Below are 15,110 nucleotides of genomic sequence, written 5' to 3'. Positions count from 1 at the left end.
GTGGAATTCTCCAAAACTAGTCTGGCTCACAGACACACCCCCCAATGAAAGAATAGACCATTCCAAGCTTTTACTGTTGTTAAACAAATGCTTAAACAACTCTACTTATTCAATTAAGAATTATTGATGTAGTAATTGACACTGTGGTTGCTTGGCCCACCCTTGAAACAAAACGATTGCTGGGTGATAGTGAAATTAATCCAAGTAAAATAATAATAAATAACTGGTCTTAAAAATAGATATATAACATTTTGTTACTAAATCTTACCATAATTGTGGTTTGTAAATGACTTAAATAAAATCAATAATTATTATAATTCACTTACTCAATCTAGCTTACACCATAATTATTGTTCAACCACTACTATGTTTGTAAAATCTCAGCCTGCCTGAAAGATACACATAAAGTCATGGAATGTTCTTGATGAGCTATGACATGATTAGTGATTGATAGTTAGGCAGAGGGGGGTAGGGGTTGAATATAGTTTTAAAAATGCAGAAAAGTTACTCCATAATTTATAGAGATTGAGGTGAGAAATAGTGACTATACTATTTTAATATTAAAACAGTTTTGGTTTGTCAATTCTTTTTCAAATTCCAGTCACAGAAGGAATCAATTTACATAATCTTTTTTATTAACAATCAACTGATCACACTAACTAATACTGATTAATCTAAACATCATTGTTTTGTCTTTTACACAAACACTGCTTCTACAGCATTTGTTTAATTACATAATAGGTAATTTATTCATAGACAGTATCTACCATAAGCTTTTATTTGTCTTTACAAACAACTTTTTTTTTACAAACTAAAAAAATAAGACTTGAAAGATACCAAGATTAAGAATTAAAAAGTGAAACACACAAATAAAGAATACTAGTTTATAAAAAAAAGTACTAGAAAAATATTAAACTAAAATGAAAAAATTAAGCTCCAACAACAACTTCCAAAACAACAGTACCCAATTTTTATGTTTACACAAACCAAGCTAATGAAACTGTATACCATGAGAGATGGCACGAGGTCAAAGCTTGATATTTACGCATGCAAGTTATATTAGGGTTTTGAACTTGCAGTTAACAAATTAACAGCATTCTATTCAGCTGGTTTCCTCTCAACACCACAGTTAATTTTGTTTTACTCTTCTGCTATAATACCCTCTAGTGCAAGGATTATTTTACAGGTAAAACACAATAATGGGAGAAAACATAAAGCAGAGTTAAAACTGAATTTCTGACTCAACTAAGTTGAAAAAAAAAAAGACATTAAACACGATGTACAATAAAAAAGTAACAAGTAATCTTTACTTACTCATAACACATGTCAAAGATGATTTATAAAGTAACAAGTAATCTTTACATACTCATAACACATGTCAAAGATGATTTATTAAAGTAACAAGTAATCTTTACTTACTCATAACACATGTCAAGGATGATTTATAGAGTAACAAGTAATCTTTACTTACTCATAACACATGTCAAAGATGATTTATAAAGTAACAAGATAAAAGAGCAAACCTTTTCTCAGTCTAAACAAAAAAAAAAGCTTATCTTTTCTGAAAACATACAAAAACGAATTTATGCTCATTTCAGTTCTATACCTCATAAATACAAAATAATGACTGATGCCGTAAATAGGATACAAATGTCACAAAAATCAAATGTATTGTCTTGAATGTAGTATATTAAATGTCCTAAATGATAAAATCTCACTTTATACAACAGATTAAATGATTATAGAAAACCAACTTTCTCACTATTTTGCATCTTGCTCTGGCTGCTTACCGAGTCACTGCCTCGGGAAGAAAATGTTTGAGTGTGACAAGAAGTTTCTCGATTGGCCAAAATTGTAGACAGACTACTACTAAAGCTAATAAGGATTCCAAGAAAAACAGAACTAGTAGTAACAAAGAGAGAACTTTCATAAATGTGACAAGTCAACTGGGGAAGCAAAATATACTAAAACAGCATTCAAGCAATAGAACAGTATTGGATTGAGGCAAAAAACTATTAGGCATGATACACAGTTTTTGAAAGTTGGTTGTGCACTTGCAATACTGACACCATGACCCTCATTACACTTACGCTGTTACTTGCTCTCTTTTTAATGGGTCTATACAACACAAGAGATTTCTTAAATATAAAACACAGCAGTTTCAATAAACACAAACAATCATTTACCTAAAAGATTACATTGATATATTTACCAATTCTAAAAGTCGAAACATTGGTTTAACTATTAATGAAGACCTCTGAAGCATGTCATCCACAGAACTTACAATGCAAATCACTCATGAATGTGGGATTTATCTTACTCAAAATATTTACAAGAAAATAAGTCTGTTGCTCTCCAGAATAAAACTATCAAAAGCTCCTGCATTTTCAAAAGTAGTTTATTATGAGTGCCTATAGAGGGCAGGTGTGATCCATCATGTTGACTTTAAACTGTCCTTTCAATTTCAATTGAAACACAAGCCATGATGAAAGAAGTACCACAAAGGATGAACAATAACTTCAAGTAGATTTAAAAAGACCCAGAAACTCGAGTACGTTTTCAACTAGTTGATTACTCTTCTTTTCAGTCTGAAAGATGAATAGTCAACCATCTGAAATGCTCTTGAATTTCTGGGTCTTTTTAGATCTAATTGAAACACAAGGTCAGAACAAATAAGATGTGTTAAGTTATTAAGAGCTGAATGAACAAACTGAATCAAAGCTTAGAAGATTTGCAATCTCCATGCCTTTTTTACATAAAGTTTTAAAAACTGACTTGAAACTAATTGACATTACTGGCAAAGAGCCAGTGAATACAGGCATGGAGCCCTTATAAAACATAAGATGTTCATAATTAAAGCAAGTTTGCAATACTGGCAGAAAGCCAGTCCACATGGACATTACAATTTAGTCTCCAATAAATTTATGCAGCAATTCAACAGTAATAAAACATTTTGTATCTTAATATTATTTACTATTTTTTCTTAAAACCAAAAGTGTACATGCAACAGGCAAACAGAATTATAATTTTCTATTTACGATTTTAGAATGCCATAATGTTGCTAATGCACCACTTGAGACTATGTGGCTATCTTGTGAAATAAAACAGGCAATAACTTAAAAAAATAAAGTGAAATCTATAGGTTCTTACTCTCCTTGTAGAACTGGTGCTGTTCCAACAAAGAATTTAGCACTAGGACAAGCATTTCTTGCCAAAGCTAAATTTTTTTAAACAACGAGTAATGCATTACTAGTTATCAGGTGCCACCTAATTTTTCTATCAACTTTTCTTCATAATGAACCATATTCAACTTAAAAGACGGATATTTGTAATTGAAAAAAAGACTAAAAAGACATCTTAACATAATCTTTATTAATTTCCTAGCCCAGATACACACACGCATTCTCACTTGCTACTGACAGGTCAATGACAGGATTGCTTCTGTAACGCATTTCAATGGTTAAACATGTATAGCACACATAAATGCTATTTATAAGGGCTCCTGTCCTTATCTGTTATACCACCTAAACATTACTATCCTATCATGAAATGACTCGGGTGAACTTCACATTTCAAAAAAATATTTGCACAAGTTGGAGCAAACCATTATTTGACGTATTTTGTAATTATTTGCTCATACTTATATGCTCACTAGATGGCCATTGGTAAATGATGCTGTTTGTGCTGATTTCTATTGAATTTATTCTGAAGTATGCATCATAAACACTGGAGAAAATCATTCCTATTCTATTCTTTACTATATATCATGTAGAAATACAGATATGTAACATTTATTTATCAAGATTATTTTGTGCAGAAATAAAACAACAAGTCATAAAAGAACTATTGTTTCATTAACATAAGTATAGGCTATCAAAAAACAAAATAAAAACCACAACGTTTTTTTGAGCTAATATTCAAAAAAGAAAAAGACTGACATGGAAGGATTTAAATAGGTGCAAAACAGATTACTTAAAAAACTGTAAAATATCTCACTGTAGAAAATACAAACAAAATTCAGCAGACCAAGCATTCAAAATTGTTAACACCCAAATAAAATTTTTAAATGTTGTATACATGTAAACTAGCATGTGTAAGGTTAAATCACTTTATTATGTGCAATAATCTCATGTTTTAATTGTTACGTAACTGTGCAATTAATCAGACTCACTGAAAGTCAAATTGAAGAGGGACTGGCACTCATTTCTGCCCGATCAGGTAGGTAACTTTAGCTACTTTCACAGCTACGTAAATGTAACCATTACAACTTAGTGTAGAGAACCTACATATTTAAAAGAATTTGAACATCCGAATCCATACTTCCATTTTCAGATACAACTTAAATATGATTAGAATCATGTTGCTTAATAATGAAATGAGACGACCCTGTGTGTTAATACAAATAAGCTCTAACATAACCAGTGTGTTATATAAATGTACTACTAAATTAGGCACAATTTGTTGCATATTATATAATTATACATTGAAGTGATAAACTGAGGTTTTATGAACTTTTCAGATAATTTCTACTTTTTGGCTTATTTTTATCTTAATGTTTGTCAAAACATATTGTGAACAGAAATATGCTACCCAGTGATTAAATAAATAAACAAACCATTTATGTTTTTGTGGTACATAACCAATGTTTTGAGAAATCAAAACTATGACTTACAAATTTTGTAATTCTTCTTCACTAATCGAGTGTCGAGAGCATGGTGGTATTGATACACTGACTTTCCCAATAGCTCTTCTGGTTTATACTCAAGTAATTCTTGAATCCTTCAAATGAACATAGTTCTCTCTTATATTATTTCATACAACACAAAACTTTAGCTACAGCACTTAATACTTTTTTAAATGTGACCAATTAAATCTGTCATAAGATGACAGTGTTAAACAATTTTCTCAGAAAAATCGTACGAGATTCAATTAAAAAATGAGGTTTTTAAAAATACAATAAGCTCAATACTATGGTATTATGAGAAATATAATTTTTGATAATTGACTTTTGCCAGCAAAGGCATTCATACCGTAACTATAAATGTTAATTCTATATTCATCTTTGAAAAATAAAAAATAACGTTGGATTAAATACACTAAAAAAAATGATGCTGAAATTAGATGACTCACACAATAAATCAGTTGTTGACTAATTTCTAACTTATTATTTCACATGGATGGTAGTCTACCTGTTAGCATGTAAGAGAATGATACGCAATGACCTGGCATTTAAACTATACACAGAATTTAAACACTAAATGCAACATGTCAAACTAAACATAATTACCCATGAATATTACATAAAACCTTTTCAAATATAAACTTTAATATATATATAAAGAAATTGTATTTTAAAAGAATGTCAGTATAACAAATGTTGACTTGAACTTTGAATTTAACTATATGAAACTTAATATTTCTGCTATAAAACTTAAATCTCTATACATATAAGTAAATAACATTCTAGAAGTACTATTACTTACATAAATAACACTAACAGAGTTCCACGTCTTGAGATTTCTGTTGTTGCCGAGTTGGAAATTTAGTTATAATGAATAACCTTTAAAATGTGGTAACGTAAGCTATAATCTTTATAATATGTAGCAAAAACCTTTATTAAAACTGTCCTAAATTCTTACCTTTCATCTACATATGTAAATTTCATGTCAAGAGAGTGTCGACTCAGAAAGGTCTGTTTATCAAGCGGAACTTCAATGTTAGAAGGATGTGGAATTGGTTCACCAAGCGCAATGAAGAAACTCGTTGAAGGGATGACATCCTCAGAGGATTCTTTTTCAACTTTCACAAGAGGGCTATTGTTGATTATGTATCCAGAACAGTGGATAACCTACAAAATAAAGTAAACAGATGACAATTATAACAGAAATAATGTTTAAAATGAGAACATCTCTACAAATGGCCAAATACTCAATTTTCTCAGCTTGTTTAGTAAGTGATATTAAAATTAGAGCATGTGTATGTAAAATTGGGAAAACAATCGTACATTTGACTGGCTACAAGCCAAAGTTAAGCTAGATCTCTTGCTATGAATAAATATACACATACAAGTAACAAAACTCAGAAATAAATGAGGCAAGAATAACGATAAGTATTCTAAAATATATTTAAATTAAATGGAAAAGGTTTTTCCATTGAAACAGTGTTTGATTAAGTTTGTTTATTACAAAAATATTCAGATCCAAATAACATTATTTTTTCAATATTAACTATGAAAAAATAAACCAAGTTTTAAGATATATTTTTCTTAACCCTTTCACTGTGTAATTATATTTCAGGGGCATTCATCAAAAACTGTTAATTCTCCTTCAAAAAATAAAACTTAATTTGACTTCATTTATTACTTCCCCAACTTGAAATGACCATAACGTTTCCATATCCAACATTAAAATTTCATGAAAACAATATTTAATAATGTAAATGAATATATATAACAATAAAACTGACCAGTACTGACAGAAAATCACATGTATAATAAAAAAAATTACTTGCATTATCTGAGTGTTGTTTATGTTTACCAATGTCACTCATAGATGGTAGCACAGACAGATGTCTAGCAGTTGTTTCAAGACCAAGAGAGATTTGTAGTAGAGAGAAACATTTTTGGCTGCCGTGGAGAAAAGTTAATTTCTGCACTTAACAGTAATAAAGATTTAAACAACTTTAGTTGATTTTCACAATGAAAGGGTTAAAGTTTATTTAAGTTACTCAGCTTATGTTTCTGAAGATATGTATTAAGTTGTTTTGTTTTTTTTCTTATAAATGCAGATTATCATAAGATAAAAATTTTTTGATACACTGTAACAAGAGTACGTCGTATCATTAAGAAATACGAGGCCACATCAAAAAGACAATTTCTCAACGTAACAAATTAATTACTATATTTCAAAGGAGATCACGCAGTGACATGAACTGTATGGCTATTCTTTTTGTATCAGTACCATTTTACATTTTAAAATATAAAGTAAAAATCATTCCTGATAAAGTACCCCACACACTTGATGATGCATGTTTAAATATATCATGATAAAAAAGGTAATCCTCAAGTAAAAATGTGCATATAAATATACAATCTCCCAACAGAGTAATACAATTTATTCCAAGAACTCAAGAATGGCATTACAAGTATGGAGCAAAAACTGGAAAAAAAAAACATTGCCTTTAACCATTTCGCTTACAAGAATTGTAGAAAAACACTACAGTTAGTGTTCTAAACAATTATTCATTTGATATCTTGACTTATTTAATAATCACTGAAATTAAGATTTAGATATTTTTTCATTATTAAATGACTTATTTAAAAAGAAAGTATTAAACTCAGTGGTTTAACGAGTGGCTGGGAAGAACCGAGTTGGTCCACAATGTAAGCCAAAGCTTACAGAAGTAAACCTACTCATTCTATTTAAAAAAAAAACAAAGCCAGAAGTACGAAAAAGTTACTTAACTCTTACTAAATGTCATCTTTTAACTTTATACAAAGTATTTCACTAAAAAAAGTATTTAATGAAGTTGTCTACTAATTTTTTATCAATAACACACATGATAGAGACAAGCGTAGAGGCCTGAATATTATATATCAAAATTATAAGTGAGGGTAGAACTCAAAGAATCTAGCCAACTGAACTCGGATGATATTTCAAAGTATTCTTAATACTTTCCTATACATTCACAACATTTTCTTTTTAAAAAGTAAATTTTGGTTTTTACAAACAGGTTATGAAAACATTTAATAATTTAATTAAGTTCAGCACCAAAAAAGTGGTAGAAACATTTCTCGGTTTACTGGATCAAGAGAAGGAGAATATATCAATGTGGTTAAAAGTTTTTAAAGACCCTGATGACTACCAAAAATGTATGTGTTCAAAAGATATTTCCACGAATTGTTACAAACTAAATGCTTCATACCTTATAAGAAGCAGATCTGACATTGACATTTCTTCCCTTGTTAGTTAAAGTGCATTTCATTCTAAAGAAAAATGCCCGAGGAATCGGAAGCTTTGAATTCTCATTGCTTTTAAAAGACAAAATTTGTTTGATTTCTTCATGATCACAGGGGTGGCTGAAGTCATAAACATTGTTCCCCAGGAGGTCAATCTAAAAAAAAAAACCTTATAGCATAAAATTCTCAGTCTTTTGTGCTGATTTTTAAATAATAAATATATTCAGATTTCATATCTTGGTGAGCTATGTGAATCTCATTAGCAAACAATGGGTTTTTTATGCATTTTGAAAGTAATAATATACTTCATTTTCCTTTAAAGTTAGTTTCAATAATATATTATGATCTACAAAGTTGACTTCCTCTTGAACAGAAGTTTATTAATAAGTATAAGAACATTTGTAATATAGTGATAATGTCATGAAACAATCATTTTTATACACAATCCACAGTACAGTTAAATATAGCCAAGAAAAATGTATAAAACTTCTAATGTTCATTAATATACATAGATGATTACTCATGGATTAGTTTCCACAATTCATTTTGCTATTTGTGAATGTGCATACCTGTATTAAGTTGTCATTAGAAGATGGAAAATTTTCTTACTTAAAAGAAACATATCCTTGTATATTACAAAAGTACAAAAATCATTGATGATGCTAATAATGAGTGTGATTTGCACAAAAACAATCTTAGTTTATGACAGTATCTGCACACACAATTCACATGTGATAAAAAAAATCAATGATGTGTGCACGAGTAAAAAATAAATGTATGTCTCATAGTAATGCATTAAACATTAAGAAACATTGCTCTGTACATAAAAAAAATCTACCAAGTTAACCAGTAAGATCGGTTGAAAAAATGGAAATACACTGAATATAATGGACGTAAAAAGAAAGCTTACAAACCTAGGAGTAAAATTAACCTATATAAAGTATTATATGAGTGAAAATCCAAACATTTGAGTTCTGTCTCAATGTAGTCAAATAAGCAGGCCAAAATTAAATGACAATAGTCCAAGTTATGAAACTACAATCTATACACCTCAAGTAGTTTGTTAATTACATCATGATTCAGTACTCTACTAAATCAACACCCAGTTTAAAAACATCTAGATAGTTACAATTAAACAGTGTTTTTTATTAACGGCTATAGGCAAGTGAAATACAAGCCCTGAGTTGAACCTATTACAAACGTTACTGATGTTTAAGACAAAAACCTAATTCAGCCAGTTTAAACTAATTACATTAATATGGATACTACTGATCCCCACTTTTCCTACAAGTTGTCTAAACATTATTGATACCTCAATTCCAGAGCACATTAATTATTCCTTTTTTGGCCATGTTTATGTAAATGTCTTCATATGCTATATTTTCTTTGATTCTTCTGATGGGCTGTAACCATTCCTGTTTGTTTTTCATTTTTTAAAAGTGTAGCCAACTTCTGAGGCCTTGACATTTAACATCAGAACCCTTGTGAACACAGCACTTAGTCTCACCAATGTTTTTAACAGCATTAGGAAGTCACATTTTTACTCTTCTAATCTTGGTTTAAAACTGTTTATAGGAAGTAATATGATGCAACCTACATTTTACATAAAACTAAGACTTTAGATCAAAGCACAAAGAACGCTTTAGAGTTCCGAGAAGTTCAAGTTGCGAAGAGCGTAGCACTGGATGCACATACATCCTTCTAAAATGCTGTAATCTTCAGCATATTTTTAAAACCAATGCTTATAAAAAATAAACACAATCTACAGACTTATGAATAATTCACACAATAGTGCGGATTAAACAAAAGAGGTGTTAATAAAACAAACAATTACAAAACAGTAAATTCTGTACATTTAATTAATGATGACATATAATGTTTGTTGAAATATTTCTTGTAAACTGCACTGTATAAGAAGTATCCATAAAAAAACTGTCACATGCTTTAAAGTGTTGATTTGATGATTGAACACTACTGGGCACTAAACAATTAAGAATTAGAAACAAGTGAAGGAACAAAACCAAAAATATACCTGAGTAAGGCCTAGGTAATGATGGACATTTTCTGACAAAAACACAAAATCTCCTTCTTCTGATAACACTAGCAAGAATCCTTCCAATGCCTTCAGGAAAGCGGAATCCCACTTACTAGGGCTGGATAGTAGACTTTTCTGAATTTCTGCAGAGAATTTAAATTAACTTTTTTAATTTAGATTTTTTGGATTGAAATACAGACATACTGGATGATCACTAAAAACACTGAGAAAATATCTCAGTGTTCGTTCATTAAGTAAATTCTAGTGAAGATTTGTGAGAAAAAAAAAAGATCTTGAACTTAGATTAAATGGAGTAATACTACATGAAATGAGAAACTAAGTCTTTTGTACATGTATGTCTAAATGAAATGGTTACAGTCATGTAAATCAAACCTTCATTAGTTCTTTATATCATTTAAATTTCAAACAGCTTCTTATTGTTGTACTTTGTTATGATGAAACACACAAATCCCAATATCTAAATATTTAGATTTAACTTTCAATAAGCCACCCATAACAGTATATGTAGAAACATTCATTATTATTCTTAGCATCAATTTTTGAACTTAAAAAAAACTACCATGCCAATTTTACAGTTTTCTCTCTCTTTCCAATTAAAGATATGTAACAACTGAAAAATAGGTTCTGTGAGATTAATCTTCGTTAAGTGCTCCAGACAAGAACTGAACACAAGTTCCATACTCTTAACAATGAATATTTTAATTCAAAAATTGTGCAAGGATCGCATAGTAGCAAACCTATTTTTTTTGGTGGGTATACACATATGTTGTCTAATGTTCTACTCTAAAAAAATAGCTTAAAGCAAATTCGAAAATTAAATTTATTGCAAGTACCCATATTTTAGATAATATGAGATCTATAAGATGATTAAGTTTACACAGGACAAATTAAATGGGATCACAGGTTGCCCCGGGATCCCAAGAGACATTACTATAAAGCCTAGATAGGCCCTGCCTTCAAGCTGATATGGCAACAATCATACGGCTACAATACGATAACATATTCAATCACAGTAACATTCTTACAACTAAGCAAGAATTATGAATACTGGGTAGCATATATCTGAAGATCTCATGTTGCCATATCGATACATGTTGTGCACATTACAGAAAAAAAGCTATATAATATCCTTACATATTAGTTAATAAAAAATCAGTATGTTATATTAATTATTACATTCCTTTCTGTCGTATTGACAATTGTAGTCATTATTCTTTACTTTTTTAAAGTAAACTTCTGGAAATTATTAAATGTATGTCATTGTGATTGCAAGTGCATGTATTTAGCCAGAGAAAAACAAAAATAAGACCTCAGTGCTAATAAAACTTGTATGAAAACTATATTTTACCCATCACTTAGATATTTTATTTCCTTAGAATTGGCAGCATTATCAATTAAATAGTATTCCAATTGGCAGCATTATCAATTAAATAGTATTCCAATTGGCAGCATTATCAATTAAATAGCATACAATTGGCAGCATTATAAATTAAATAGCATACAATTGGCAGCATTATCAATTAAATAGCATACAATTGGCAGCATTATCAATTAAATAGCATACAATTGGCAGCATTATCAATTAAATAGTATGCAATTGGCAGCATTATCAATTAAATAGTATGCAATTGGCAGAATTATCAATTAAATAGTATGCAATTGGCAGAATTATCAATTAAATAGTATGCAATTGGCTGCATTATCAATTAAATAGCATACAACTGGCAGCATTATAAATTAAATAGCATACAATTGGCAGCATTATCAATTAAATAGTGTACAATTACAAATGGTTTAGGTAGGGTCTGCTTATATTTCTAAACTGAATAAGGTAATCATTTACCAAATGAAATTATCTATACGTGTATTAGCACATGGTAACATCTCCACTCTAGCATAACAAACACTTTGCTTTTGATTCCTAAAGAGACTGACAAATCAGTCAATTTTTAAAAAACTCTCAAAAAAATTTCATTTAAAGTTAAACAAGTCAGATATATGACTGGAAGCACTGAACGCTAGTGCATATGTGTATGTGGTGAGGTTTGTTTTTTCAGATTGTACCATGTGTAATAATGTATCTGAAGAATGGTAGGACTTTTAGCGATGCAATGGTATGGTAGTAGCCAATACGTAGGCTAAATTTAAAATATGTTAAGTTCACTTTTCATCTTTATTGCATGCACAATACTTGTCTTTTTATCACAAACAAAATACCACTACATTAAAAATAAATGTTGTTATTCTTGGTATTTTATGGTATAGTTTTCCTTTGATTTTTTATTAGTGTGTTAGCAACTCTTTTTTTTTCTTTCTTTGTGAACCAGTGGTTAAAATTAAGCCTAATTAAGCAACAGAACAGACCATGGGGTTCTCAGTTTTGAGGATTCAAACTATTTAAAAAATATTGCTATGATGAGCTCTACTTGTATTTATATAGCACATCACCACAGGGGGTGGATCTCATATTTAATTAAAGTTTCCATTTATTTCTTACATTATGTCTTGTCTTCAAAATAAATAGAAATAAGAAGACATGGTTTAATCTTCAGCTCTTTTTTTAATGTTTATGAATGGTATTATGCATCTTATGAAAATAAACATAATAGTAATGATCCAAAAATAAACTTTTTGATAATAATCATATGATGTACTTTTTGTTTCATGATACCATTAGTAAAGCAGTTATAGTTTAAAAGGTCATTTTGTCATGTGTTTCAAGTATGTTACACACACACACTTATCACACAGTGCAACAAAAACAGTTTTCAAAACTGTATATTCAAATGTGTGTGTGTGTGTGTGCTAAAAGAATTTTGTTAAAACAAAAGAAGTTAAAACAACTACGAGTGTGTATCAAACAGCTCTTTATAAAATACTCTTTTTAAGTAGCTATATCACAGATATTCCTTTACTCTCTTAGAAGTTCATAAACGTGTAACTATTTTATTCAGGTGTGACTACAACCACATTAAATGTTTTACCTTTCCAGTCCTATGCACTGGGATATCTTTGGCACATAATTAAACACAAGACAAAAGTTTAGAATTTCATAATAGTAACTATTTTTAGGTGAAATAAGAAACAGATACACTTTTTATATCAGTCTATTAGTTAGTTATGATCATTTTTCAGAAACATTTACAAATCTTTTTTTTGTTTATGTTAAAACCAATTACAAAAATCACGAAAAAAAGAAAATCTAGCAAGTGCTATATTACATTATGTTATTCATATTGAACATATGAATTTTACTTAAAAGTTAGCTTTTCCTTAAATATAACTGCTTACAATTTAACAAACAAAATGTATGCCCATAAAGACAACTTATACTGTGTGACAAGAATAGTTTGTTTGTTGTTAAGCGCAAAGCTACACAATAGGCTATCCATGCTGTGCCCATCAGTGTTATAAGCCTTCAGACTTACTGCTGAGCCACTAGGGGGATGACAAGGATAGAAAATCTATGAGTCTAAGTGAATTTCAACAAGATAGAATCAATTGACCTCCAAACGACATTCGATCAAACACAGTTTCACTTTTAAATAACTAAGGTAAACTTTTGTTTGAATACAAAAATTATTAGTTACTAAAACTTTGCCAGTGAATCCCTGAATACCAACCATTTGATTTAGTCTATATCCATTATACTGTGCAGAAGAAACACAAACAGAGACAATCCCAGAGTTTTCTCTCTTGTTGCTACATAACTTGTACACCAACTTTTATCATTTGTTTTAAGCATTAAATAAATTCAGAATTAAAATTAGTATATGCTGAAACCTTGACTTTTCATCTATAATTAGCAAAATCTAATCCACTGGTCTTCACAACTTGTTGATTTCAATCTTTCTACAGTTTTAGCCAAACAGTTTAAAACAGTGTCAAAAGAAAAAAAACAGTTGAACTGAGAAATATCAAAAGCATGATAGTTTAAGAATTGTTTTCAAACAAATGTATATATAATAAATCATTGTACAAGAACAACACAAAAAATAAATCATTGATACAAAATGGTCAGTTACACAACAGGCTATCTGCACTCTGTCCATCATGGGGAATCAAACCCAAAATTTTAGGTTTCTGAAACCATAAACGTACTGTATACCCATTAGGGACAAATGGTGGTTTTAAATGCTTAGACTTTTAAAACTAAAACTTTTTTTAACATACTGAGCCATACATATAATAGTTTATTATATACCCAATACATATAAGTAAATAATAAGTACATACAGCCTCAATATTTCTTAAACCAAACAGTATTTAAACATACTGTTAATCTACCAAACATAATTATAAACCACAATAATACACATTAGAAAAAAAAACGTTATATAAAATAACAATTCCTTACACTACTTGTATTTTAGTTGTACTTAATTAACTTAAGTTTTAGAAGTTAATAAGTGTACAGTTAATGATATAAAATAAATACATCAGTTCTGAGAATGCTGATGAATAACAGCCAGCTGTAAATCTAACACCATCTAACCAGTTCCATGAAATGTCAAAAACAAAAAAAGAGGTCACATATGTTTTTATTTGCTTCACTGGCTTGTAGTTATAAACTACCTTCTTCACGAGAATAAATGTGTAGTGCACTTGTAATCTGACAGTACTTGTAATTTTTTTCTATTTTTTGTTTCTGAGTATATCAATTTCATGGGCATAAGTGCAGCAGACATTCAAAATACAAAAAGCTTTATACAAAAAGCTTTACATTATGAAAGGGTTAACTACAACAGATTTACAGTTAATTTATTTCAGTCACAAACTTGCATGATGTTACTGAACTTTATATCTATACATAGTTTTTAAAAATGCATATGAACTGTAAATATATTTCATTAAGATTTATCTAAAGATTAACATAACTTCTGCTAACATAAAATCACAGTAAATGTCCCCAAAATTTGTTAATATAAATTCAAACTTCTCAGAGCAACACTTTTTGAAAGTATTTACTCCAAACAGACATTTCTTATTTAATGCACAAATACAACTGAAGTGCCAGCAAGTCACTTAACAAACCATACTAATGAGCTGAACAGAAGTTAACACTACAAACTAGCAAATGTAGCAATTGTGCAAAAA

The 15,110-nt window shown here is 29.5% G+C and overlaps 1 protein-coding gene across 3 annotated transcripts in view; it reads right to left on the bottom strand.

The window, feature by feature from the left end:
* LOC106470928 (hypoxia-inducible factor 1-alpha-like) overlaps positions 1-15,110 on the bottom strand; it is a 72,499-nt gene that overhangs the window by 36,534 nt on the left and 20,855 nt on the right. For 2 of the 3 annotated variants that reach the window (XM_013931506.2, XM_013931507.2), the window contains exons 3-6: positions 9,990-10,135; positions 7,924-8,112; positions 5,640-5,848; positions 4,673-4,779 (exon numbers count right to left, since the gene is read on the bottom strand). In XM_013931506.2, coding sequence (XP_013786960.1) covers positions 4,673-4,779; positions 5,640-5,848; positions 7,924-8,112; positions 9,990-10,135 — 651 coding nt within the window. Of the gene's footprint in view, positions 1-4,672; positions 4,780-5,639; positions 5,849-6,510; positions 6,626-7,923; positions 8,113-9,989; positions 10,136-15,110 lie in introns of those variants that run through there. The other variant, XM_022399578.1, reaches the window with a different exon arrangement.

The sequence above is a fragment of the Limulus polyphemus genome, unplaced genomic scaffold (genome assembly GCF_000517525.1).
Source record: "Limulus polyphemus unplaced genomic scaffold, Limulus_polyphemus-2.1.2 Scaffold4299, whole genome shotgun sequence".
NCBI lineage: Eukaryota > Metazoa > Arthropoda > Merostomata > Xiphosura > Limulidae > Limulus > Limulus polyphemus.
The sequence above is the reverse complement of the archived record's forward strand: the minus strand, read 5'-3'. Positions and strand labels throughout refer to the sequence as shown.